This window comes from Mycteria americana, chromosome 16 (genome assembly GCF_035582795.1).
Source record: "Mycteria americana isolate JAX WOST 10 ecotype Jacksonville Zoo and Gardens chromosome 16, USCA_MyAme_1.0, whole genome shotgun sequence".
NCBI classification, from domain to species: Eukaryota; Metazoa; Chordata; class Aves; order Ciconiiformes; family Ciconiidae; genus Mycteria; species Mycteria americana.
The window spans coordinates 5,905,907-5,933,129 of NC_134380.1; the positions used below are offsets into that span (position 1 = coordinate 5,905,907).

General features: G+C 57.1%; 2 protein-coding genes and 1 long non-coding RNA gene across 3 annotated transcripts in view; 1 reads left to right on the plus strand and 2 right to left on the minus strand.

Moving 5' to 3' along the window:
• UBE2O (ubiquitin conjugating enzyme E2 O) overlaps positions 1-15,526 on the plus strand; it is a 68,138-nt gene extending 52,612 nt beyond the window's left edge. Inside the window, exons 11-18 of the mRNA XM_075519166.1 lie at positions 1,445-1,557; positions 2,667-2,792; positions 4,009-4,098; positions 6,483-7,140; positions 8,075-8,211; positions 8,755-8,958; positions 9,692-9,749; positions 11,390-15,526. Of these exons, the coding sequence (XP_075375281.1) occupies positions 1,445-1,557; positions 2,667-2,792; positions 4,009-4,098; positions 6,483-7,140; positions 8,075-8,211; positions 8,755-8,958; positions 9,692-9,749; positions 11,390-12,153 (2,150 nt within the window). The 3' untranslated portion in view covers positions 12,154-15,526. The remainder of the gene's footprint in view (positions 1-1,444; positions 1,558-2,666; positions 2,793-4,008; positions 4,099-6,482; positions 7,141-8,074; positions 8,212-8,754; positions 8,959-9,691; positions 9,750-11,389) is intronic.
• LOC142417916 (uncharacterized) overlaps positions 1-27,223 on the minus strand; it is a 480,711-nt gene that overhangs the window by 155,971 nt on the left and 297,517 nt on the right. The gene's annotated exons all lie outside the window — the stretch shown is intronic.
• SPHK1 (sphingosine kinase 1) lies at positions 16,915-25,607 on the minus strand. Its single transcript, XM_075518579.1, has 5 exons — positions 25,190-25,607; positions 20,227-20,376; positions 19,780-19,874; positions 19,392-19,507; positions 16,915-18,802 (listed from the first exon to the last, which is right to left on the minus strand). Exons 1-5 carry the CDS (start codon positions 25,605-25,607, stop codon positions 18,019-18,021), a joined length of 1,563 nt encoding a protein of 520 aa, XP_075374694.1. The 3' UTR covers positions 16,915-18,018.

The window sequence follows — 27,223 nt, forward strand, 5'->3', positions numbered from 1 at the left end:
CTTCAATCTGGATCTCCTAATGTACATTGTAGCCCTTTTTATGGTAGCTGTTAGAGGTACTCACTTGAGATAGGCACAAGAGCCTAACGAGGGACAGAGTGTGATTCAGGTGACTTAACACGAATGTCAGCAGAGAACCATTATTTACGTACCAAGGTTGAACTATGACAACAGGCAAGATATGAAAGGAATAAATGCCAAGGAACGAAGCTAGGATTCTCAGTGTTTCTGTAGAGTAGAGGTGGCCCAGCTTCTCCTTGAAAGTGCCACACGGCTCTGAGCGCTCTCGCGGAATAAGGGGAGAAATGAACAACTTGCACTGCTTTCTCTGTATGGCTTGCCTATCATGACCCTCCATTTTTTTTCTTGGAGAGTTTTGGGATCCAGAGGCATCTTTTTGCATCCCTTTTCTTCACCAAACCAATTGGTGACACTAGTGAGGGTCACGGGACAAGTTCAAGGAGACTTACACCTTTTGGATACGAAATACTGATGGCACACCATCTGGCTCTCAGCTCCTCTTCTGTTCTAGCAGGGACAGACTCTCAACAGCAAGGAGCACAAGATACTGTCAGATTGGGAAGAGGGGAAGCTGGCTTAGCAAAAAAAATGCTGTTTTGTGCAGCCACTTCTGATGACTAATAGTCTGACTGGTCTTGTGGGTTAGACATGGTTTGTGGAAACTAAAGTTATCCATCAGCTCTAGCTCTACCATTCTAGTTTGGCCTCTGGGAATCTGTATTCCTCTGTGTCTGTCAAACATGGTGTCCAAGTAGTCTGGGATGCCCACAGTTCCTTGTATCCCCCTGCTAAGGATGCTGGGAGGTGGATCTTGTCAGCCAGATAAATCTGAAAGGTGTCTGGATACCAGTGTGCTGGATAACAGCCCAGGCCTAGAGAGGTGGTCCAGGCCCAGCTTTGGTGCTGTTGGATCCTCAATGTGTGCGTACATACGTGTGCCTGCCTGCATCCTGCCTGCCTTCCACCTTTGTCCAGTCCATTTTTCCAGAGGAGCAAAACTGTTGTGGGTGGCACGCTTCTAGATGAAGAGCTTGGCAGCCGGGGCTGCTCTCAGGGAGCTCTTAGCTAGCCTGTCCAGAAACTCTGACAGTCTTGGTGCAGAGCTAATTTGGAGAGCAGAGCACTAAGGTAACAGCGTGTTTTCTCTTGGTGATAGAGCTTGAAAGTGGTCCCAAAGTGAATGTGTTCACCCAGTCCAATGCAACATAATCTTACTTTATCATCACTCCATGTCCCATTAAAATGCAACTTGTTAGCAGAGTACAATTTTGATTGTGTAGGAAGAACTGGTTTTCCTTATGCCATTCACAAATGGAAGGTTTCAGCTGTGAGAGCTTGGGAGCTGACAGCCTCAGTTGCTGTGCAAAGTCTGTGCTCCTCCACTTAACTTGTCTATTTTCTTCCCTACCATTGCGACCAAAAGCTCAGAGCTCCCAGGACCCTGGGTTATACGGAGTCGTGCAGTCTGGTGACCATATTGGCCGTACCTGTGTGGTGAAGTGGTTCAAGTTGAAATCCAGTGGCGATGATGTGGAGGTAAGTGCAGGAGCCAGTGCCTGTTGGAACCAGCTAAGAGAAAGCAGCCACAAAACAGCACAAGCTTCACAGAAAAACATAGATAAGCCTGGGAGTCAGCTCTGCAGTGGAGTTTGTCCTTGAGGAAGGGAACAGCAACGTGCTTTTGGGCCTGGGAGACTTGGCTAGAGGTGGTGTCGCTTCATATTTGTAGATGCCTGCAAGGCAGCAAAGACCAAGCAGAGGGTTTACATCCCATAGTCAACATCACGCTCTGGTATGGATGAAGATTTTTGCTGAAGTTGTCACAGACAGTGGACTTCTTGAGTTTTGAAAATTCACTTGAATTTTTCCTTCCCATGTCTTTGCTAGTTCACAGAAAGAGAATCAATCTATTGGATGTTGTCCTGCTTGCCTCTGCCAGACACTGTTGCCTATTGTCAGCCTAATACCTTTTTCTCGGGGCTTGTAGGAACACCGTATTTTGCAGAGTCTTGGTAGACTACAGTCTAGTTGGAGATGAGAGGGGGACTCGAACCACACAAATCTGGTGTACTGCTTTCTGCCTTAGGATGGGAGACCACATTGTCCTAACCGAGCAGGGCCCTTTACATCCAGAAGCAGAACATCAGTCTGGCCTGGGATTGTGCTCTGCTTTACCCATTTCTCATTACTTGTGGGCTCCTAGCTCTCTTCCTCCAGGAGAAATCAAAGGAAAGATGTTTCCCATTAATCGACAAGTGTTTTGTCAGCCATTTCCTGTTGCCTTGAATAGTTTCAAAAGTATACTCTAACCCTTTGGGCCCCAATGAACTGCTTTGAGAAATCTGGGTATTCAGAAGGGAATAAAATGTTGTTCTTGCATGTCTCGTGATTGTAGTGACGTGGAACCTGAAGTAAAGGTGAGGGTGAGCAGATGAGTCAGAATATCTGCTTCCTTTCATTGTTGTGCCTTGATTGATGTGCTACAGGATGAGGTGACAAGGGACATTAGCAGCTTCTTGCAGGCTGTTGGAGCAACTGAAAATTGACAAAATGGAACACAAAGTACTTTCAAGTGTTGAAGGTGTGCTCTGAAGGTCAGTGCAGCATCCTGGGGCTGACACGTTCACATTCTGTCTCTGATGCAGCTGATCGGGGAGGAGGAGGATGTGAGTGTGTATGATATTGCTGATCATCCAGATTTTCGATTCCGCACTACTGACATTGTGATTCGCATTGGCAACTCGGATGGAGCCACAGCTAAGGAAGATGAGGTAGGTTCTGGGCACAGTTATGTGACTGCATTGTCACCAGGTATTAGTGGAGACACTTGAAAAAGTCAATATGAGGGCCTTAGGCCCCACGTGGGCATCCTGAACTCCCTAGCTTGCTAGTTTTGTGCCAGTGTCCCCTGCTGTCATGAGTGACATATCAAATCTCTAAGTCCGGTGGAGATGTAACCTTGAAATCCTTTGACCTTGGTGACAGAGAGTATGGCAAAACAAGAACAAAGATGAGACAAGAATCGAACATATGCCTGCGGGTTTTTAATAAAACTCTTGCTTAGGATTTCAGAGTAACTTCTAATATGAGGATATTCTGTGGGTTCCTGAGCAAGAGTGAAGGTGGATTTGTCATGAAACCAGTTTCACTTGGCAACAGAAGACTGGGGTTCTGGTTTTTATCTGAGTTATTATGTACGTGTTAATTTTGTTGAGCTGATGGATCTCCTGGGGAGGAAGAGGGAACAATTTATATTGTAGAGGATACACTCTTTGCTAGGAAACAGGCTTCCTTACTGTGCAGGGAAGATCTCCAGCTTTTGAGACTGCTGCCCTAAAAAAGGATTAAAAGGTATAGTGTGGCTCTTACTGCGGTTCTAGTTTCAGCAGCATGAAACGCACCCGAGCTTGCTCAGCTGACCTAAATAACCTTCTTCCAGTGCAAGATGCTACTTACTGTGCACACCCTGTGCCAACTGTGACTTGTCTGTTCACGCCTGCACACTCTCTGCTGGGAGAAGCTGCTGTGAGCCCACGATGGTGGGTGTCGGAGCACAGGGGCCGGCTGTTGGCACCCCACTAGAGGGCAGCCCGATTCAGGGGAAGGTCCTGTCGCCTTGCTGGCACAACCCCAGCGGTGCTGCCTGAGGAAAGGCCACAGCCTTGCAATGGCCCTGGTCCTCATCAGAAGTTAGGATCTGCTGCCAGACCAGCCCTCCTGGTCCTCTCCTCCTTGGGGATTTGGGGGGCGGAATTTTCCCCATCTCCGTGGCAGTGTCGTGGGGTTTCTCATGGAAACCCTATCTGTAGGATTCTTCTCCCCCTTGGCATGGGACCCCAGGACTTCTGCCACTTCTGCAGCAGACTGCAATCATTACTTTAGGTGGGTCTCCAACCTGGGGAATATCTGTTTCTCAAAATTTTCCTGGCTCTGCACTGAAATGCTTGGGAAAGAAAAGGGACTGACAAACTGCTCTTGTTTCCACAGCCATCGGTCGGACAGGTGGCTCGCGTGGATGTCAGCAGTAAAGTGGAAGTGGTGTGGGCTGATAACTCCAAGACTATCATTCTGCCTCAGGTGAGGTCCTGTTCCAGCTCGTGATATCTCTCTAATCCTTAGCTGAGTGACAAGTCTTGGTTTTAAATCCTGGATGCAGAGAGATTCACTGTGTAAGGGAATCTTACTCTGTTTATTGCTGCCTTCCCATATGATAGGGTGGCTTCCCACTTCTGTTAGCACATGAAAATCCTTTGTCAGGAGGACTGGGCAACTAATTTGTCATCACTCCCCATGAATACAGAGAATATTATGCTGCCAGGAAAGTATAGGCAGACTGTTGCTCCTTCACACGCTGCACTGCATGTTCACAGCTCTGACCACAGCCCTGCTCTTGGCCTCCAGCACCTGCTGCTTTGCAGAGGGGGTTGCAGAGCTTGTTGCAGAGCTCAGGGATCATCAGTTCTGACTTAAGCCCGGGTTCACTGCATTGCCCACCTAAGGCACTGCTGAGAGACAATTGCTTGTTCTGTCTTGCTTGTGAAATGGCACCATAGTGTTTTCTTTGGCTAAAGAAGCTCCCCCAGAAGCTGGACTAGAGTCACAAGCTGTGACCTTAGCTAACCTAGGGATCAAGCCCAAATCTCTTCCTGGGGTGGGGAGGGAAAGGAGTTGACTATGAACTTAAAAATGTAGATATAGCCACAGTAATCCACTTAACCCTATTGATTTGTCTTCTGCATTGTTCTAAGTTTTTGTTGTACTGTCTTGTAATCTTATTCACTACTCCACGTACAGTTTCATCCCATGTCTCTTCTCCTTGTTGCCTCAAATTAAGGCAGACAGCCTAAAGATAAGAGAAGACCTGCTTCTGTAGGGTCCCATCTTCATCACTGTGGCAGAGAATACCACTGCCTCCGCTGCAGAGATGCGTTTGCAAGTAGAAAGCACTCGATCAAGATTTCTTTTTAAACCAAGCAGCTCTGCATTAATTACAGTAGAATAGTCAATGCCTGCACTATGGCAGTGGACTAGAGCATTACAAAGCAGGCTGCTGTCTCCCTTCCCCCTGTTGTCACATGTGCTTGGATCACAGGCACAATCGGAGGTCTGATGTGTGCTCCACAAAGGGCTGTTCTCACACTGCGATGCTGGGGCTCTGCAGCAGCTCCTGCTGTGTCACGCCAGTCCCTTCGATTCTGCTCATCTGCGTAATTATGGGAGTTGGGGAAATGTCAGGAGCATGAATTATCAGTTGGTAAAACCGTGATTTATCAATGCCTGTCCATGTGCCCAGAGACGAGCTGTCTGGGTGCTTTTTCTCAGCTCTAAAAATAAAGATGGCATAACTGGCTAATTAACTTTCCGACTCAGATTTGGATTAGCTTTGAGGGCAGTGAGTTTTGATGGCTTTTCCTGCCTGCAGTCACTTGTGCTGAACCCAACTAACCCCTGCTGGCTGCCTGTCTCTGGGTGGCACAGGACTAGCTGAACAGTGCTGGTTCAGTTCAAGGCTTTGACAAGACAACTGAGTGTCCGTGCACTTTAGCCTCTGGGGTCATATCTTGCAAGATTAAGAGGATTCTTGGGCCATCATTCAAGTGTCAGAAGCCTGTGGATAAAATGCTCCATCTTGAAACTCCTAACACAGCCTTACAAAGTTGTTCTTGCTCCCCTGCTTCTTTGTGGGAGCTTGTAGCTGGAGTATGCCTGTAAGCCTCTGCAGGGAAACCTTGTGAGAGATGTGGCATGTGCAAAAGCGTGATTATAACAGGTGAGGCTAGACGGAGTGTGGGTGGCTTCAGCTTCCAGTAGTGAAGGGGAAGAGAACGTTTTATGTAAGAGCTTATTCAGCAACTTGGGTTAGGCTTCATTGTCCCAGCTGAATTTTAAGCAGTAGTGACATACAACAGCTAAAGCAGCGTTGTGTGCCACAGAAGAAGAAAGCTGGTGTGGGAATGTTTTCCTGGTTCCAGCATTGTCTCTGTGGAAGGCACAGAGTGTGGAGGCAGCCAAACCAGGGCTCTGTGCCAACACAGTTGCTGGTGCAGAAGCAGGACCAGAAATACTAACTCCGCACACGATACCCAATACCTCCTGAACTAGCTCTGCGTTCAGAAACCCTGGGGCATCCAGGTAGCTGTTTGGTGCCTGCGTGCTCTCCTTGGCTGGATCCCAGCCACTGGGATGGCTGCAGCCCACCTAGAACTTGCCCTCGTTTTCCCCCAATGCCCTACGTTGAAAGGTGGAGGATGGGGCTATGCTGATTCATAATATGTGCCAGTCACTGATAAGCATGTTATTTGGATCAAACACAGTCCACCCTGTATAGATGGGAGGGCTTGAAACGGCCCAACCGATCCTAGATGGAAGCTCCCTTTTCATGAGGAGAACTGACTTGCATTTAAAAACAACTAAAACTTTGTGCTTCAGCCTAAGTCTCTTGTAATTCTGCTCTCCTTTAGCACTTATACAATATTGAATCAGAAATTGAGGAGTCAGACTACGATTCTGTTGACGGCAGCACCAGCGGGGCATCCTCTGAGTGGGAGGATGAAAGCGACAGCTGGGAGACAGACAATGGCCTCATGGAAGACGACCACCCAAAAATTGAGGAGTTAGAGCCTGAGGAGCCGGCAGCAGAGGAGGTGAAAAAAGTAGAGGAACAAGTCCAGGGAGCTGTGGCTATGGCAGTTGCAGATCTTGCTGCAGAGAAAGCTGGCAAGGACGGAGCCCCAAAGAGCTTCCGGGAACTAAAGGAGGCCATCAAGATCTTGGAAAGCCTGAAAAATATGACTGTGGAGCAGCTGCTGACGGGCTCTCCCACCTCCCCAACTGTGGAGCTGGAAAAACCCACTCGGGAGAAGAAATTCTTGGACGATATTAAAAAGCTGCAGGAAAATCTAAAGAAGACCTTGGATAATGTGGCTATTGCAGAGGAGGAAAAGATGGAAGCCATGGTGGAGACGGAGAAGAAAGAAGAAAAAGCAGAGGCACAGACACCAGTGAGGTCGGAGTGGCCCAGTGAGACACCAGTGCTCTGCCAGCAGAGTGGAGGCAAGCCTGGAGTCACCTTCACCAGTGCCAAGGGAGAAGTCTTCTCCGTGTTGGAGTATGCTCCAGGTGAGTGGTCTGGTCAGGCCAGTGCAGGATACTCTGTCCTTCATTGCTGTCCTGCAGTATTTCTGTCTCCAAAACCTTTGCTTCTAGGCCTTTTGGATTGGGTATCCTCTCTTCTTCCTGGTCCTTTTCACAGCTCATTAACTGGTGAGGAGAAATCAAGACAACTTCTGTAGCATGATCTGTTCTGAGACTTAAACCTGGCTTTTAGATGGCATCTCTAGGCACTACCATAACTTCTGAAGCCACAGAAGTGGGTTTCCTCTTTGTCCACATTGGTAACTAACTTTGGAGGGCCGTGGAGATCAGTTGCTTTCCATTGCACATACTTTCTTGAAAGCTACAGGGTTTGTTCAGGTTTTTTTGCAGGGATGGATTGGTTGAGAAGCAGAGCAGGAACAGCTGGTGTTCTTGTGCTGGGTGTCCTTGGTGGGTGAGTGTCCTTGTTCACTTGCGCCAATGCTAATCAGCCAAAAATAAAAAAGAGCATCTGGTTCTGTGGAACACTGGTACAGCGGAGCCCAAGGTGCTCGGCGAGCCAGGCAGCCAGGCCAGGCGTGAGAAGGCAAGGTGGCCAAACTGCTCTGAACCTGCAGGTGTGTATCAATAAAGATGGGGAGCTATGCTTAGGTTTTGCAGAGAAAGGGTCATCACTTTGTGCGATGCATCGTTGTCCCAGCTGTGGGACAGGGCTTCTTGTGGGGCACGGGGACAATGTTGTGTTGGGACCATGAGAACAGGAGATGCAGGTTGTGGCTGCTGTACAGCGTGGGAAGAATTAAATAATCTGTAGGCTGCTTCCTGGCTCGACACCAAAGTAAGCCAGCTCTTCTCTTCCAAATTATAGGTTTAACACATGGATAGATTTGCCTTCACAAGGAACCTGCGGCAGTTTCCAAAGGCAGACTTCAATCCCATTCTCCTCCTTGTCCCACAGATACCCATGCCTTCAAGAAAATGGAGTTCCAGCCCCCAGAAGCAAAGAAGTTCTTTAGCACCGTGCGGAAAGAGATGGCTCTCCTGGCCACCTCCCTGCCTGATGGCATCATGGTTAAAACCTTCGAGGATCGAATGGCAAGTGTCTGCTCTCAAATGCCTGTGTGTTAGTGCTGGGTTCAGCATCCAGATTGCTTTCTTTGGAATTCCCTGCTTAGACTTAATCCTTTGCATTAGAGCTGCAGGAATGTGTGCAGCATGTGAAATATGGCTGTAATTACCATAAAGGGCTGCTTTTGCATTCCCTGAGTCAGGGACACAAACAACGGGGAGCTCCTCATTGCAGGAAGCCTATTTTGGGTGCTTTGTCCACTGGGCTGCCTGTCCCACCGAGCAGGAAAGGCAGGCAGCCAGCCAGCAAGGGGTTGAGGTAACCAGTGAGCAGCTTGGGGATTGCTGGCCATCCTCTGAAGCCCTGCTTCAGATCTGAAGGCTTGGTCTGCTGTCAGGCCAAAGAACAAGTGCAGCTTCCAGGGGGAAGGTGCCCTGAGATGTGTTGCTTGAGCTGACTCTTGCAAGGGCTGAGTTAATCACATCCCCTCTCTCCCTCTGTGTAAATACAACCCTGCCAAGGTAAGAGGACGTTTCACAGTGCCTGGCTTATATTGCCTCTCTCCACAGGATCTCTTCTCAGCACTTATAAAAGGGCCTACGCGCACGCCCTATGAAGATGGCCTCTTTCTCTTTGATATCCAGCTCCCCAACATCTACCCCGCTGTCCCACCTCTCTTCCGCTACCTCTCCCAGTGCAGTGGGAGACTGAATCCCAACCTGTACGACAATGGCAAAGTGTGTGTCAGCCTCCTGGGGACATGGATAGGCAAGGTAACGCTTTCATCCGCCCATCCATGGGGGCAGTGATTGTGCCAGGCTGCTTTTGGAACAAGCCACTTCCTACCAGGCCAAGAGTCCTGGGTGGCTTCTGGTCTCAGCTGGTGCTTGAGCTGGGGATAGCTCTGGCTTTGGGCTCTGTTTTAGATGTCTGGGGCAGGTAACTGGTGTAGTTTGGCTTCTTCTGGGACTGTATTCGGCTCTTGTCTGTCCTTCCTTGATGAGAAGCCTGTGGTCAGGCCAGCCGGGCTATGTCATGGTTGGACAGAGCAGAGATGCCAACACCAGCATGGGGTGTTCTCCCGTGGTTTGGGTCCCTGTCTCCCACACTGCAGACAAGTCATGTAGCGTGGCACAAAGTCCAGCTGGAGACTTGGAATAAACAGAGCCAGGGAAGTGCTGTGGGCAGGGAAGTGGAAGGGCAGGTGGATCAACAGGGCAGCTGGGGAGGGGTTGGAACTGATGTCTGGTGTGTAGGGGTTACAGTGTTCCAGGCAGAACTGGCCTGATGGCGTGCGGTGCTGGCAAAAAGTAACAGAGAGATTGACTGGTACAGTGGGACTCTAGCACATCACGTGCTTGTCGAGTCAGTCCCTTGTTCCTGCTGCGAGCCACAGGACCTTAGTGATAGGGGTGCAGGAAACTGGGACCTCACTTAATCTAACAATTATCACAGTGCAAATTGATGGTGCTTCAGCCCTTTAAGGCGTTTGTATGTGCATTTCAGGGGACAGAAAGGTGGACCAGTAAATCCAGCCTCCTTCAAGTACTCATCTCCATCCAAGGTAAATGCTTCTGCAGAGCCTGTGGGACAGGAAAAGGCGGAGGGAGGAGGGGATGCAGGCTTATGGGGGGGCACACAATTGAGATCCACCATGCCATTTGAGTTAGTGCTGCCTTTTGTTCTCACCTTGCTGGACAAAGCAGTGTCCTTATCTTTCCAGTTCAGCAGTCAAAGCAGGTGCATGCCCTGCTTTTCTCATGCCCTGATTTTTGGCCACATCCCAGGTCTCTGACACAATGCTTTCCCTTCTCCTCACTGTGGTGGCTAAGCACAGAGCTGTTCTGCTTGTTATTCTGAGCTAACAAAGGTGAACCACTGTGTCCTCAGCCCGTTACCGAAGTTAGTTGAAGTTGCTAAACCGGGCTTCATTCGCAGGACTATTTTATCCCCACTGAGTCACCCACCCATCCTACATTGGGCATATTTTTGCACATGATGATGGTGTTTATGCTCCTTCTGAAGCAGAGAATAATCAGGGGTGTGTCTAGACCAGCCCTAGGGCTTCCTGCCATAGGGGTTTGCCCTGCCATATCTAGTTTGAGAGCAGACAGACTAAATCAAATCTCTTCCTCAAGGCCAGCTTTTTGTGCAGGGAGCCCAGGCATGTGACTTGAGAAACCTTTGACACAGAGCAAGGGCTCCTGCCTTGAGTCAGCAGGCGACTCCTCCTCTGAAGTCTCACAGTCTACCTCTGTCCTCCCGTGGGGGAACGGCACCATGAGAAAAGCCTTTTCTTTTTTTACAAAGCTGAGGATCCAAATTTAAAAAATGAAATACTAAATGTTTTACTGGAGCAACTTGGTGCTAGTGAAAAACCTCCTCTCCCCCTCCTGCTGCCTGGTCTTTGAGAGACTCATGATCTCACCTCCACCAGCTCTAATGCAGTTTGTGGCAGGCTGCCAGCAGCCTGGCAGTATTAGTGCCATTGCTACGTACGTGTAATTACATTAGACCAGAAGCAAGCAGGAGAAAGCTTGGTATGGGTGACTTGTCACGGTATGCACTGTCTCAGAACTGCACTGTCTGATGGGAATATGCTGAATAGGGTAGGACCTGGCCAGCTCAAAGCCCGTTACTGAAGATTGGCCTTTGTTCTGATTAAGAGGAGGACAAAAAAAAGCTTTGGTTGTGTTTGTGGTTTTTTTTGCTGGGGGGGGGAGGGAAAAGAGCTGTGAAACCTTTCCCCTTCTGCCCTTTTGACCTACTCTGCTGTTGTGTGCCTTCTGCATCGCACTGGCGGAAGACTATTCTTGCTAGCCAAGGATCTTGAATGCCATTCTCAGATCCCCACTGCCCTAGCAGAAGGCCACGGACCCATTCACACGAGTGCTCCCCTTGCAATACCAGTCCAGTGCATCTTGCAGGTTCCTGGTTGTCCAACCTGGCCTCTGCTACCTGTTTGAAGTCAAAGCACAGCTTCCCTGCAACGTGTTCTCCTGCGGTCCCTTCCCTACACTGCCTGCTGCCAGCCTCGGGCTGCCTGCATCGGTGTGGCTGCAGGTGATGCCTCAGCGAGGCAGTGCTGTGACCCTCAAATCTCAACCACCCTGGCAGAAATCGGGTCCCAGCAGTGTCTGCCTCGGATGGCGATTCACAGTAAAGTTCCTCCCTTAACGCCTTGGTGTCCCCTTCTCTTGGCAGGTCTTATCCTAGTGAATGAGCCCTACTACAACGAGGCGGGCTTTGACAGTGACCGGGGCCTCCAGGAGGGCTATGAGAACAGTCGCTGCTACAATGAGATGACCCTGATCCGGGTGGTGCAGTCCATGATGCAGCTGCTGCGCAGGCCAGTGGAAGTCTTTGAGCATGAAATCCGTGAGCATTTTCGCTGCAACGGCTGGCGCCTGGTGTCCCGCATCGAGTCCTGGCTGGAGACGAACGAGCTGGTGGAGCGGAGTCACGAACAGGCCAACGGGGCGGATTCTGCCTCCCTCCTCTCTGCCTGCGGCACCCTGCCTGAGAGCCCAGGAGACAATGCGGGATCGCTGGGGGAGTACGGCAGCAGCTCGGAGCAGGGAGCGGCCGCTGAACTTTCCGACTCTGCGCTGGACGGGAAGGAGGAGCTGGACGAGTCGGAGTTCACAACCTCGACGCCCAACGCCGGTGATCTCCAACAGTACTCAGACTCGGAGAGCACAGGCCAAGCCAGGGGGGTAGACCTGGCCAGAGACCGAACGGACGAGGGGAAGGCTGCCCAGGACTCTGCCTTGCAGCCTAGTGTGAAACCAAAGAAAAGGAGAAAGAGCTACAGGAGTTTCCTTCCGGAGAAGAGCGGTTACCCTGATATTGGGTTCCCCCTCTTCCCTTTGTCCAAGGGGTTCATTAAAAGCATCCGTGGTGTCTTGCAGCAGTACCGGGCTGCCTTAGCAGGGGCCAATATCCCAGAGTGGACAGAGGACAAATAAACCATCAGGTTAGGGACAGGCAGGTGCAGGGGAGAGGGGAAAGCAGCAGAAAGGAAATTGGCAAACGCTGTTACCAGTAAACTGGCTTCTCCTTCCAGCTTTTCTTCCTCAGCTTGGTTTGTTCCAAAGAAGGTGGTAGGCCTGATTGCTCCTCCGAGGAAAGGTTGTCTAAGCATGAATAACTCTTTTTTTTTTTTTTTTTTTTTTTTCCCCAGCCCTTCTTCCTTCCCCTGTCCCATGTACATGCTCCTCTTGCGAGTTTGACCCTGCAATGGTAAGATTTGAGACCTGCACAGAAGCAGTCTTGCAGCCACATTCCCTCTGCACTTTCATCTTGGGGCACCTTTCCACACAAGGACTCTTCCCACCCAGCGCTACACCCAGCAGTTTTGTTCTGGTGGGGTTCAAGCCAGGAGAAGTGATTGCTGTAGTATCTGGAAGTGAAGGGCAATGCCCTCCCAGTCTTTCATTTTTCTCTGCGTTACCATGGGTTTTATGAAGTCTACCCCAGCTTATATGTACTTAGACATTGGATTGTGTTTGCATTGAAGTTATCTATACCATACGGAGTTGCTCTAGTCTTAGTTGTTCACCGATAGCTATGAGGTTGTTCTGATCAGGACTTGGTAGGCAGAACCAGAGCTTTGCACTAGCACCTGTGCTGCCTGGTAGTGCTGCGGGGTTTCCATCCCGTCTGCAACTTCTAGTCAGTCTTCTGGAAGCAATTCTATCCATCCCCACTTCTTTTTCTCCAGAGGAAGGCAAACTTCCCTTTTCCCACCATGCATGCCTGTCTTCTAGAAATACAAGGGATTGAAGGTTCTGCCCTTGTTACTTGCTTAGGTATCTGTGTCTTTCGTTCCCAGCCGTCCTGGCTGTCACACAGCACTACACCTACCCCTGGATCTCAGCCTCGCCTGGGCAGGCGGCAGCAAGTGATCTTGGGGCGTATTGTAGATCTAGCAGCTAGTCTGGATGGTGAACCTGGCGTGGCTGCTGCTTCTCCGTCGTTCGGCTGTAGATGGGTATTTCGGAGCTGTTTGAGCCAGGGCCACCCAAGGGAAAGGAGCTGTCGTGTCATGACGAGGTCCTGTTCTAGCAGCAGCAGTTTGTGACTGTTCCTGTGCTGTTAGCCAGCAACTGGAGCACATCAGACACTGGTGCGGACTGTTATCAATTCCTTCTCTTACCAGCCGTTTCCCGTGGTGGCCTGGGTCCGCTGTGGCCGGCAGCATTGTGAGCACAGCACATACTATCCCTAATCTCAACCGCAGCGCTGCCGTGCCACTCTGGGAAACGGCTGGCGAGATCAGCCCATGTTTCAGCAGCAGAGAGCTGTCTGAGCTGGTGACCGTGAGCACTTTGAAGCAGTGACTTGCCAGAGTCTCCTGGTCAAGGCACCTTCCTGAAGCCTCTCTTTCTGTGTGCACGCACTTACTTTCACTTCTGGAGCTGGGAGATCGCACTCCAGCACTACTGCATTTGCCCAATGTTTAGGCATTGGAGAAGCACCCACTTAGCATCCATGTGGAGCACAGTCTGTCAGGGAGAGTCCGTTGGTCCTTCCAGCCGGCACAGGGAGCCAGTGGTGCCAGGCTTCCCGGGGAGGAGTCGGACTGAGCAGACGGCTCTGCCAGAGATAAGGATGGAGCCAAAACTCTCCTTTGCTCTTGCTCAATATGGCTGCGTTCCCTTCCCCCCACCCGGGCCAGAATCTGGCCTTCTCATTTTGAAACTGAGAACAGCAGGCGAATCTCGGCACGTTTGTGCAGTGCTTTCTGCTCCTTGAAACACCAGGGTCTGCACCCACTGGCCCAAATCCCCCCACCTGGCTCCCTGTGCCTGCTATTTCCAGCTGCCCCGTGATGCTCCGGAGCCAGGGGCCTGGCTGCGCAAAGCCCTTCTCGTGTCGCCATTCACTGCTGGGATTTTGGAGGGCACGTCCTGCTCCCGGTGCTCTAGAAGAAGCAGAGCTTAGCTGTGAGCGAAGACCTGGGCCTGCAGAGCTCTCTAAGCACTGGTCGGCGGGTGGATCACCTGTGCAGCAGCTCTGGCCCTGCTCCAGCACCAGGAGCCCTCCCTGCCCGGCAGGCAGGAGGTCTGGCAGCGTGGCAGACCCCCATCCGGGGTGCAGAGAGATGCTTTGAGCCACGGGCAGGGCAGTGCGAACTGCACGTGTAACTCACGGCCACTTTCTGGCTGTGGCTGGTGCTAAATGAATGAATCCCTTTGAGCGAGGAGCGGAGGCGTCTCCAAAATATAAAGGGCCAATTGGGGCAGAGGGGTGAGGCTGTTGCTTTAGGGCAGGGGAAGGGCAGGCAGCGAGGCTTGTTCCACAAATGATTAAAACCTCTTACTCACCAAACAAAATTGTGGTTGGTGATCTACAGATGCCGACTTCCTCTGTCCCCTGTGCCGGGCCCACTGGCCAGGGAGGGAGAAAACCCTCTAGGGCTGAGGCGTGGCTGGGGCTGGAGGGATGGAGGAGCTCTGGGGTTCCCTGCTTTGCCCACCCTTCGCTCTCTGCAGCTCTCGTCTCTCGGGGACGGCCGTCAGCAGGGGCTGGGCAGGCTGCCCACCCGCCCGGGGAGGAGGGCAGGCAGCCAGCGCTGCTGCCGTGAGCTGCTCGGACCCTGGCGAGTCCTCCCCGTCGCCCAAGAAGTCTCCTTGTGTCTTCTGATCGTAATCGAGAGCTTTTGCACAGGTTCCTGGGGCTTCCTGCCGAGGAGGTGTGTATTGGCCTTCTGGGAGGGGATGCTGCTCTCTGGCTGCCGCTACCCCTGGCATCACTCGCTCTCCGTAGCTGGCTGTCCCAAACTGAAGCGTGCACAGAGGTTTACAAATTTTCTAAAGCTTTTGATAATGTGAAGCTCCTGGGTGATGAGGTTGGTGGTGAGCACACTGCAGCTATGTAATTTTTTGTGTATGTATGTAATATTTAAGGGTAACAAAATTTAAAAGGCTAAAACCTTAAAAAAAAAATTAAAAACACACAAAAAAAGCCAAAGCATGATGCATATTGTTAGCCTTAAAACTGGCTACATGACTGTGTGATGTACAAATGAGAGCAGCCTGTAACTGTTTTAAGTGCTGGGGTTGGGGAAGAAGCATTACAAAATCAGTTTGTAGCCTTGATTCTGTACAGTATTTAATGAAAAAAAAAAAAAAGACCTGACTATTGAGGCCATGCTTAGAGGTGTGTCGTTCACGTGCAGATGTGGATGCTTGGTTGCTTACGATATATGTATAAAGTGCTGTGTGACCATTAAAACTTTTTTTACCTGCAGAATTTTTTTTTTGTTTGGCTAACCAAGGTGTAATAAAGGAGGGAAGATGACTTGCCATTAAATTTTGCCTCTGTGAGTAGTTCTGAGTGTTGTCTTTTTTTTTTTTTTTTTTCCCCCCACCACCACCACGCTTGGCACTTGCCCCGTCTCCAGCATGCATCCCTGCGCCAGGGTCTGGGCTGGACCGGGTCCTGCTGGCTGAAGTCGACGGCGTGGAGACGGCAGCGAGTCCGGAGGGAGCCAGGCAGAGTTGGCAGTGAGGGGCTGCCCCTGTGGCTCCATATAAACTAGCTCCCCGAAACCCTGATTCACAGGACATCTGTCATGCTTTTTTTTATTTTCCACGCTCTCCTGGCATGTGGCGCACGCAAGCTGCCCAGCGGCTCGGCGTGTGCCGCAGCACGGCTGGCGGCTCAACTGGCTGCTGCCCCGGCGGATGGGGCCAGACCCGGGGCGAAGCAAAACCCTTTGCGGACCCCCCAGCCTGCCCGCGGGATGGCTCGTGGGCCCTGGCCGCTCTGCCCTGGTGCTGCCTTCCCAGCCCCTCGCCTCAGCGCACAGGTAAGTGTGTGACGAGGTGCGAACGCAGCCGCGTCCGGGCTGCTGGGGCCAAGGGACTCTGTGCCTCCTGCGTGCCGATGGCGTGTTTAACCCTCGCTGATGTTTGCCCCCGTGGCTGCCCTCCCTGCCTCCCTCTGCCTGCTCGGAGGGGGCCAGCGCAGGCAGAGGAGATGGGCAGCGATGTTGGTGCTTTTAAGACTTGCGGCTTTCCTGGGGTTGTTCAAAACCAGCAAGCATCTGCCTTTTGAGGGGTGCGTGGCAGCTGCTGCCACCTCCCCGGGGTGTCGGGAGCAAGGGGCTGCACGGGACAACACGGGGCTGCACGGGACGACAGCACGGGAGGAGCTGTCGGGGGCTCCCCTGAAGAGCTGATGGCTGCTGGCTGACAGGGTTTGGAAGCAGCTGGGTCAAGGAAGAGATTTGTGCAGCAAAACCTGGAACGGGGAGGGAGATCCTAAAAACCTGCTGCTGTGAGCAATACAACTGTCCCCAGGAGAGGCCTGGAGCAGACTCCCGGGAGCCTTTCGGGTGCTGCAAACCCAAACGGCTCGGCTCCGGTGAACTGTCTCGTTGGCAGAGGCAGCCAAGAGCTCTGAGCGCATCCCCTGCCCTGGGCTCTCCCTGCAGCCTCCTCCGGCAGCAGCGGCCGTTTGACACGGTTAGAGAGTTCAGCGAAGCCTTGCTGAGCCCATTTTTACACCTGACCCAATGCCATGGGGGAAATACCACCTCCCAAAATAAAGTTTCCCAGCTGCTGCCTGCCTTGCTGGCCTGGGAACAGGAGCTCGGCTCCCCGCGAGCCAGTGGGGCTGCGGGGGGGAACAATCATGCTCTTCGTTCCCCGCTCTGCAGTCCTAATTGCATAGTTTGCAGATGAATAAATGCAAACAGCCACCACTGTTTACTCTTCTACTTTGTACTTGAGCACTGTAAATGAGGTTTAATTACTGCAATTTTATACCAAACAGGCAGAGTAATCCCTCCCCGGCAAGCCCCCGGGCAGGGACCTGTTGCAGGGCTCCAGCTGGCCCTGGGCTGCCCGAGAAAGGGGATGTGTGAGCTCCTGGAGGGCCCCTGCGGAAAGCCAAACCCCTCGGCTCCACCAACCCGCTCCTTGAACCTCTTCCATGACCCCTTCCCTGCCCTCGCTCGGAGGCACTGAACCTTCCCCAGGCTGTCCCAAACCATCGCCATGGGGCTGAGCTCTCTGGATTCAATCAGCCCCAGTGTGAGGCTGGGCAAGGAGGCACCCCAAAAATCGGTGTCGGTGGCAGCAATGCCCCACGTCTTGCCTCCAAGGCATCTCCCCTGGGGCCGTCGCCCTGTGTTGGTCCTGGCCCTGAGGTGACAGCGGTCTGGCAGCGCGGACAGGACGCCGGGGAGCGAAGGGCTGCGGCGCTGAGCTAAACCCGTCCTGACAGCCGCCGGGCTGGGCTGCGTGTGAGCCCAGCCCGGGGCAACAGCACCGCAGCCCTGCCCCTGACGGCAGCTGTGAGCTCGGATTTAAAACCCAGGGGGATTTTTTTTGCAAATGCTAGATATTTATTGCATTTCTCACAAGAATAAACTCTGCTTCTACAGGAAGCTTTGGGTAGAAACATTCTTAAAAAAGTTGATTTCTTCTGTTAGATATATTGGTCCTGACCATCCCTAGGGGGTGGCACTGGCTCCACGGCGGGGACACGAGCGGTGCCATCATCTCTATCCAAGCCGGGGAGGGGATGGGGCTGTGCCGGCACAGCCATCTGGGGCCAGGACCTCGTACCGGGACAAAACACGCTGGCATCTTGCCAGCACAAAGTACCTGATAGGGCTCGTGGCTCATTTTTGGGACAGTGCTGGCGGCTGTCCCAAGGGAGTAAAGCTAAGCGTGGGGGCAAGCGAGGGGATGAGCGCCCATGGCCCCCAAGAGCTATTGCTATGGGAGGAGGAGGTTCCTGAGTGGGAGGAAGACTCTGCCGCCCTCGTGCTGGGCTGTGCCAGTGGCTCGGTGCTGCGGGGGGCTGGCCCCAGCTGCTCAGGAGCCGCTGAGGATGCGGCAGAGGCGGCTGTGGATCTGGCCCTGCACGGGCTCACAGGCCAGCGCCTCGCCGTCCACTGTCATGATGCCTGCGGCTGCCCGCGGCTCCAGGCGGAAAGCCCGGACAGGGACGTAGCACAGGTGGGGACAGTTCAAGTCCAAGTGGGTCCCCCTGGCCATGGCCAGGAAGAGCTTCAGCAGCGCCACGCGGCTGATGCCAGCCTTCAGGTAGAAGAGATGGATGCAGCCGTCGTGCAGCTGGGCTGCCGGTGCCATCAGCAGGTTGGTGCCGAGGTGGGACTGGTAGATGGCGTAGACTGAGACGAACTCCTCCTCGGGGACCACTGTCCAGTGCGCCGGCACCGGCTGGCACAGCGGCACCAACAGAGAGTCGGCGGGCAGAGCCCCGGCCACCTCCGTCCCTGCCGGCGGCAGGATGTGGCCAGCCTGGCCATTGGTGACGGGCGCGTGGGGGTCCCTGGGTGCTGGCGGGGTGCCCTGCTCAGGGACGGCGGGCAGGTAGGAGAGGCGGCCCTGGTACACCCGCAGCTTGGCCAGGCACTGGAGGGTGCCCAGGGTGAAGCGGGCGTTGCCCAGCCGGCGGTATTTCTCGCTGTCGATGTCCACATCCGAGATGAAGCCCCAGCCAAAGCCGAGGAAGGAGAAGAGGCGCTTGCCCGAGGCTGTGCTCAGCGAGACCAGGTCCATCTGTGTGTGCAGCCCCTTGCACAGGATGAAGGTGCAGTTTGTCAGCAGCTTCTTCTTGGCGACGTGATCGTTGCTGCGAGAGATGGAGAGGGTGAGTTTGGGCTGGACCCAACTTAAAGGTCTCTCCTGCCATCTGTGTGCAACCCTTGCCCTTGTGCTGTGGGTGGGACACATCCCAGCTGGGTGATGGTGACCCTCAGGGACAGCTGCTGGGAGAGGTTTTGCTAGGGGTGGGAAGGATAAACCAGCACCTGAAAGAGGGAACCGAGTTGGGGCTGCTGGGCCAGGGCAATCCTGGTCCCCCCACCGTGCAGTGGGATCGGCTGTGCCCCGGGGTGGCTCCTTTGGGGTAAAGCTGTGCCAGACTCGGAGCCCAGAGAGGAGAAAGGGTGTGGGGGCAGCTGGGGACCCAGGGACGCAATCAGAAATGCCAGGGATGCTTGCAGGAACCGGCTGGGGCTGTGCCGCACCAGTGGGCGGGGAGGTGGGGACCCAGGTGGGCACCCCTGCGCTGGGCATCCCTGTACCCAGCACCTTTCCCCTGGGCTGGAGCCACGCGCAGCCTTTCGCTTCCCTCATCCCCCCCGCCTCGGTGCCAGAGCAGCCCCGTGTGCGGGCCGGTGCGGTGCCGGCAGCAGGTACCCCTGCGGAGCGGGGCTCACCCTGCGTAGTGGTTGATGGAGGCAGCCAGGGCATTCCCGGAGCCCCCCGGCAGGATGCACAGCGGCTTCTTCATGGTGTCTTCCCAGTCCGGCCGCTCCATGAGCCCGTTGACCACCTGCGAGGATGGAAGGAGCTTGTGGCCCGTGGGGCCAGGCAAGGAACCCGGCGACCGCCACACAGCCCAGTGGGAGCGGAGCCCACGTTGCCCCCGGCCAGGGCAGGACCGAGGCCACGGCTGCCCTGCTTTGCTCCAAGCCAGGTGCCATCTCTCCTTTGCCGTTCCCTGCCTGCCTTCACGTCTCGAAGCTTGGCTCCTGCCCCAGGCATCCCTCTCCTCCCGGCTCTGTGCCCATCCTGGCCGGGGGGATGCCCTGGGGTGCCCCTCACCTCGTACAGCAGCCCGTCCCCGGCCATGACCACCAACGTGTCCCACTGCGACAGGTCTTCATCTCGTACCTTCTCATGTGCGTGGTGGGGTCTCTCTGCAGGGGAAAGCGGAGAGAGGCGAGTGTCACCCTCCGTCCCTCTGCCCTGCCTGCTGCCACCCTCCAGATGGTGACCCCAGCCCCACTGTCCCCACGGGGGTCCCAGGTGGGGGTGCAGGAGGTGAGGCAGTCACCTGTATTGAGTGTAACCATGTCCCCTTGCACCGTTTGCCGCCACCACCTGTGACAGCCCACCCGTCGTGTCGTCCAAACCCGCCCCACGGGAGCCAGAGCCGTGGGGATGCAGGGGGTACGAGGCCCTTGGAGGAGCCGCTCCCGGGGCGGCAGCGCCCAGGTAGGATCCTGGGAAGGGAGGAGGAGGAGTTCAGGGAGCCGCTCGCGTACTCACCAGTGATGAAGACGGTGGTGGCGATGTCGGCCTCGGCCAGCATGGGCTGCACCACCGCCTGGAAGTCCTCGAGCGCGCGGCCGGCGCCGCTCTGCGGGTTCAGCAGCACCAGCGCGCGGCAGGGCCGGGGCAGCACCCCATAGCTGTCACCTGGGCGGGGGGAGACGGGGGTCAGGGTGGTGGAGCCATGGCACTGTCCGGGGAGGGCTTTGCGAGCCGGGGCAGCATTTGCCACCGCCCCACAGGAAGGGGAGCTGCCCCGGATCCCCACAAGCTCCCCGGGCTGCGTCCCTACCCACAGGCAACGGGAAGTGAGCAGGGAGGGAGGATCCTTGCTGGGAAAGCAGGGGAGGTGGCAGAGACGGGGACACGGGGTCCTACGGGGACACGGGGTCCTGCAGGGACTCCTCTTGAGCTCCCCTGCAATCAGCAGAGATGTTTTACGCCCAGGCCGGAGCCCCGCAGCAATACGGCGATGCCGCAGCGGAGCCGGGGCTCTGCAGCACCGAGCATCCCTGTGCATCCCAGGACCGCGGGGTGCTGCTGGCTGCGCTTTCGGACACACCGAGGAAAGAAAGGTGGAAGCAAAGGGGAGGTTTGAAACCCGAGGGCACCCGGCCCCAAACACCCTCGGCTGCGAGTTTTCCCTGCTGAACCCCACAGCTCATGACGTGGCTCAGCCCCCCAACGCACAGTGAGCCAAGGACGGGGGACGAGGGCCAGGAGGACTCGAGGTCCCAGTTCCCCATATCCGTCCCAGATGGAGCAGGGCCAGTTCCGACACCTGCGCTGGCAGACGGACGCTTCTGCTTCCCCTGCTCCCCACGGGGCTCAGGTTTCCGTGCGAGGGCCGCAGTCGGGCTGTAATTACAAGCCTGGCAGGGGCCCGCATCCCTCTGCCCCCCTGCCCGCTTCCAGCCCCCGAGCCCAGCGCTCCCCGTGCGGGGGGACGGGGTGAGCCCGGGCTGCAGCTGCCCTGAGAGGGAGGTGCAGGGAGGAGGAGCGATGCGATGGCACCCGGGGGAGCTGGAGGCAGAGTGCTCAAGGGCAGGACCCCTGGGTGCTGCTCGGGCACCCTGAGCCCCAAAATGAACAGGGCAGCGTGCCTTGAGCTCCCGCAGCGCCTCTGGAAAGCCCCGGCCCTGCAGGGTGAAGCCAGTTTTGGGGGGCTGGGGGGTGTCCCTACCAGCTCTGGGCCCCCTAAGCCGTGATCAGGCCCCGAGGCAGGTGGTGGGTGCTGGCCTGGGCGCGGGGGCTCTGCGGGACAGCACGGGGGCTGTGCCTGCTGACTCAGCAGAAAGAGCTGCTCAGTCAGGAGCTGAGTCACCAAAGCAGACAGCGATTCCCGGCACTGCCCCGGGCCGGGAACCCCCTCTAACCCGGGGCAGGGGGGCTGGGGCCGGCTGCCTGCCCCTGCCTTGTCTGCACACTTCGATTTGAGCTGTTTGAATACACAGGGAGCGTTTTTGCAGCTAAAACCCCTCCTGCCGCCTGCACCGGGGATGGAGGCGGGGAGAGGGGAGCCTGGGGTGGCGGAGGTCCCAGGAGTGCCACCTCCCCAGGATCACACCGGTCACGGCCATGCCAGGGCTTCCCTGCTGGTTGGCAGAGCTCCATGAGCTGCCCCCCGGGGAGACACGCCTGGAGCACCCCATCTCCGTGCCCATCCCAGCCCTGGGCAGCACACAGAGCTCTGCCGATTTCAATGCCATCAGGTTGGTTTTCTGCCCCTGAGAATGAGCTGGTGAGGCTGTCACCCTCCGGGCCACCTCCTTGTCCCCACGCTGGCTGCTTGGGACCTGCCACCGAGTCCACAGCAAAGGTCCGCCCTTGAGAGCCCCGTCAGCCCGGGCTGAGCCTGGCTCCGGGCGCTGGCTCTGGGCTGTCTCTCCCCGCTGTCACCCAGGGCCGGGGGAAGCCACTGGCTGCCCCCCACCCTCCCTGACCCCTTATCAGTGGGCGCCAGACACGAGGGGACCAGCTGCCCTCGGGGACGGTGGTGAAGCGCCGCGAGCAGAGGCCACCCCAGCTCGGGTCATGGATAACGGGCAGCAACCCCGGGGCTGGGCTGGCCCTGCTCCCGCCCCTCCGGAGCCTTCCCCGGTCACTACCGGCACTAAAATTCCCTATTGATAAATGCAGCCGAGCCCCCAGGACAGGGGGTTTGTGCTAAAGCCCCAGCTGCTGGAGGCAGGTGATGGGGGGCTTTTCTCTCTCTCTTTCTCCCCCCCCCACCCTGGAGGATGCAGAGCGAGAGCACAAGGCACTTAAAGAGCCTAAATGCAGTTTTTAAACTCATAATGTTTCTAATCAGCCACATCGTTTCTGACATGCACACAGAGCTGTAGCCAGGTCTTGCCTGGAACTCCTGCCTGGACCCGCTGCTGCCCCGTGGCCTCTGCTGGGCAGCGGGGTACGGCTGGGACCCCGAGGACCCGCTCCTTGGCTGGAGGGGGAAAGGCGAACCCTGCTCAGGGCACCGAGGGATGCTGCAGCTCCGTCCCCAGGGACAGATTGCTGGTACCAGGGTGTGAACAGGGATGGGGACGTGATCTCAGTGCAGGACCAGTGACACCAGCAGCACCGGGCTCGGCCCAGGCTCCCATGGCAGGAGCGGAGGGTGCTGGTCCAGAGCTGGAGCACAGCAGCGGCGATGCTCAGGCGGAGGGGCAGATTTCAGCAGCAGCCTTTTCCCTTGCGCAATACTGGCCGGCCCCTGGCATCTCGGCGAGGCTCAGCCACTTCCCAGCACAGTGCGGTTGCTTTCAACCTCAAACGTCGAGCAGAGCAGACACTGAGTCAGCAGGAGGAAGGGGCTCCAGCTGCTGCCAGTGCACAAACTCTGCTCTCCCCCCTCCGCCCGCGTCCCCCCACGGAACACGTGTCCCGGCCACGCTCAGGCGGGGACCACGCTGCCACAGCTCCGCCGTCAGCAGCCCCAGCTGCTCTGTTGTGTCGCCGCATCCTTCTGGAAACTCTCTGGACACAAGGAACGAGTGTGCCAGGCTGGAGGGGGACAGGGCTGTCCTGCCCAGTGACTCAGCTGGCGCAAGGCTGGGACGGACTGGGACGTGCCCACCGCATCCCCTCTCCACAGACTGTCACCCCTGCCCAGCGAGGGGACAAGCATGGCAAGGGGATCCCCCAAAACAGGGGCTTGCAGCCGACACGCCGCGACACTGTGGCCATTGCTGGCAGCTTGACGGCAGCTTCCTGCCGTGGCCGGGGGCTGGATTTCCCCACCAGGACACAAGCCCGGGGCCGGTTGTCTCCCTCCTGGCCAGCGCAGGGTGGGACACTTCCCTGCACGCTGCGGGCAGCCCCAGCTTTGCGGTTATTCACTGCTGAGGGACTTTTTTTTCCCCTTGGGGTGAAATAAGGAGGGGGAAGCTTCGACTGCCGCTGCAGCTCTCTGCAGGGCTTAGCCCAGAGGATGCTGGAGCTGAGATGACACTGGGACGGGATCGCCGGTGGCTCCCCGGGTCCCCTCCCCGCGGGGATGGGGTGGCAGGATTGCTACACACGGACTCGCATGCAGCTTCCCGGCACAGCCTTATCTGTCCCGCACACGCCGCGATACCGGCACGTGAGGGTGCGTGCTAGTGCAGGGTGTGGCGAGAGGCATTTTTAGCTCTGTCCCAAACTGGGGGAGGAGGCTTGCAAATCTTGCTGGCCCTCAGCTAGAAAAATAACTGCAAAATCCCACACCGCCTTCTCCCGTCCTCCTTCCTCTGGCTCCCCTGAGGCCCCTGCCGTGCAATGAGCTGCTCCTGCCCCAGCACCCTTGCACCGCCTGCTAAAAGGGCGAGGGTTTTAAAATGCTTGGAGACTTACAGCTGCAGAGTTCAGGCTGGAAATAGAGCTGGGGAACTGGTTTCACCCTCACCCCTTTCCACTAGATTTGTTTTTATTCCTTAGGAAGAGTAGCAGAAAGTTGTTTTGTAGCTGCAGGTCATGTAAAAAAGCTGCATTTTAGAATCCAAGTAGGGAGAGTTGGGCTAAATGTGATTTGACAGGATCCCTCTAACCGCATGCCTCTTAATTTCCAAGTCTGATCAGTGCGACTGGACAGCTAAATAAATGAAGTAGTGCATATAATTGAATCTCTGCTCAGATGTTCAAATATGTGCCAGCCTGCCCTGCCCTGACTGCAGGAGCTGGGGGACTTGGCCCCCAAGCCAGCCGCTCCCCTTCGAGCTGGTGGCAGCTCCCGGGGGGAGAAGGAACCGACACCCGGACCCCTCCGTGCTGCCCTGGGACCCCGCTGGGCCCCCGGGGGCGGGTGTCCCGGCGAGGGTCCCGGGGGGATTCCCCTGCTCCCAAGTGACGGACGGGACCTGCCGAGGACGGTGCCTGGCTCCCGTCCTGCCTGCGACAGCAACGATGCCTTTATTTTTTTTCTTGCTTAATGCCGCCCTTTGGAGCTTTGCTAGTTACCGAACCGAAGCGATGCGAGGGGAGGGGGGGGCGTACAAAGGGCCCCCACCACGTCCCTGCTGCCCCTTCGGTTTAAGGGCGAAAGGGGGGAGAAGCCACCCCCGGCCCCGGGGCTGTGCCCAGGGATGTCCCCGTCCCCCCCCGAGCTCGGGGCGGGGGGATCCAGGTGACCCTGCGGGGTGCGGATCGCCCCGACCCCGACCTGTCCCTTCGGGGCCCGACCACCGCGCAGCGCTCCCGGCGCGGCGCCAGCTGCCAACCGCGTCCCCACGCCGCCCCTCGGGGACAGCTGTCCCGCGTGGGGACGGGCAACGGAGCGCCGGCGGGCCCCGCGCCCCGCACCCCACGCCCTCGGGCGGCTGCCGGCCCCGGTCCCGGTCCCGGCACATCCCCCCCGCCCGGTCCCGGGGCTCGCTCCGTCGGGACCTGCGGCGGAGCGGGGACGGGTCGTGCCCCCCCCCCCCCCCCCCCCCCCCCCCGCGGGGGAGCGTGGGGCGGCCGCTGCGGGCGGCGGCGCGGTACTCACCGTCCTGCGTGGGCACGGCGGGCACCGAGAGCTCGCGGATCCTCCGGCTCCAGGCCTGGGCGATGCGCAGGTTGCCCTCGGCGTCGGGTCCCAGGGAGACGAGGAAGGTCCGCTCCAGGCGCTGGCGGGCGGGCGAGCCCCAGCGCGGCCCGCGGAAGGGGTAGCAGACGAGGGAGAAGCAGGCGGCGGCGGCGGCGGCGGGGAAGGCGGCGGAGCCCACGCAGTCGGCCAGGCGGAGCGCGGCGTCGGGACCAGCCGAGCCCCCGGAGGAGCCGCCGGGACGCCGCACCTGCAGCTCCCGGGCCGTCAGAGCCAGCGAGCAGGCGGCAGCACCGGGGCTCGGTCCCGCACGGAAGACGCCTTGAAGTAATACCGGGCTCCCACCGGGCTCCGGGGGAGCGCGGCGGCCGGCGGCCATCGGCGGCGGAACGGGAGCGGGACGCACCGGGGAGCGCCGCCCGCCGCTGCTCGCTGCTGACACCCGCCGCGCCGCCCGGCAATGGCAGGCGGGGCGGCCCCATTCATAAAAATTTAACCCACCCACCCACACCCCCCTGCCGGGGGGGGCCCGTCCCGGGGCTGCCCCGAGCCCCCTCCCCTCCCCGCAGCCTGCCTCAGTTTCCCCAAGCGCCGCCCCGCGCTCCGGGCAGGGCTCCGGCCGGCAGCTCCGCGCTCGCCGCCGGCCCACGGGCGGGCGGGGGGGGGCACGCGGAGCGCGCGGCTGGAGCGGGACCCTGCAGACACGCGAGGGCAAAGCGACGCCGTGGGGGACTCTGCCCTGCCGGGGTGCGTGTCCGGCACGGGTGCTCCCACGGTCCCGGGGCTGGCACGGCACCGGCCCACGCTCACAGCGGGAGAGCAGCGGCAAAGCGCCGGGCAGCCGCGCCAGCCCCAGCTCGTGTGCACCGCGTCCGGCCGCGCACAGCTCAGCGCTGGCAGGGTCCCTCGAGCCCCACGCTGGGCTGAGCAGCGTTTAACACCCCGTGTCTGCATCTCTCCAGCCGGACAGGGGTGGAGCGGGTGCCTGGAGAAATCAAGGCACAGCCAGGGCTGAGGAGGACAGCGGGCAGCCGGCGTGGGACACCTCCAGGAGGGAGGACGGAGGGGAATGATGTCCTGCCTGTCACTGGTGGCTCGCCATCAGGTATCCGTGAGGGTCGGAGGGTGCCGTGGGCATGGAGCCCCGTGGAGGGAGGTGGGCCGTGCTGTGAACCCCGCCTCGGGGCACACAGCGCTGGGGACGGAGCCCAGGGGACCTGCCTGGAAGGTGCCAGCACGCCTGGGAGCTGCTCCGTGCCCGCAGCGGCTGGCAAAAATCACTGACATCAGCTTTTGCCGGCAACAGGACTGACCTTACCCTCCCAAGGCGCTGCTGGGCTCCAGGGGGTCTGGCCCAGCTCAATAACGATTTTTTTTTGCCAACCAATTGCCCACGGATGTAGCTCTGCTCCACGGGCTCCAGCTGGCCCTTTGCTCTCCTGAGGCTCTAACCAAAGCAGAGCTGAGCCTCTGCACGGGGAAGCGGGTCATAAGCACTTGGACAAGCGCCATGGGAATGGTAAGGCAGGCGGAGAGGTGCCCCCGTCCCTCCCTGGGCCTCCCCTGGGCCTTCCTCACCCCTTCCTCATCACTCAGACCACCCTTCGTGGCAATGCCCGTGCAGGTTTCACACACCGCGTGCTGCTGGGCTGGCAGCAGCCTGAGACCATGTAACCTTGAGCTGGCACCTCAGGGAGGCATCGCTCTTCACACTTACAGCAGTTTAATTAGCGGTGAGCCCTCAGCCCTCTGTCCCCACTTAAAACCCGCTGGAACTGGCCAAAAATTGCAGGAAAGGCACAGGATGACCAGCTGGGCGGATAATGCGGTTAAGTCTTGTTTTCCCAGAGTGACCTAAAATGAGAGCCAAGGTGCCATGATTTGCAGCATTGCGCCTTCCAAAAAGAATTCCCTGGGCACTATGGGTTCAAAGAGATGCTTAGAGGGGGAGGTGGGGCAAAACCCACTCCCAGCCATTTGCTGGCTGGTGCTTTC

Coding starts and splice junctions, on each gene's coding strand:
- SPHK1 (XM_075518579.1), bottom strand. CDS start 25,607: ATGGCCGCCGGCCGCCGCGCTCCCCCGGAGCCCGGTGGGAGCCCGGTA. Junction 20,377..25,189: donor CGCCGTGCCCACGCAGGACG/GTGAGTACCGCG, acceptor CCCCCCGCCCAG/GTGACAGCTATGGGGTGCTG. Junction 19,508..19,779: donor GGGACGGGCTGCTGTACGAG/GTGAGGGGCACC, acceptor CCATCCTCGCAG/GTGGTCAACGGGCTCATGGA.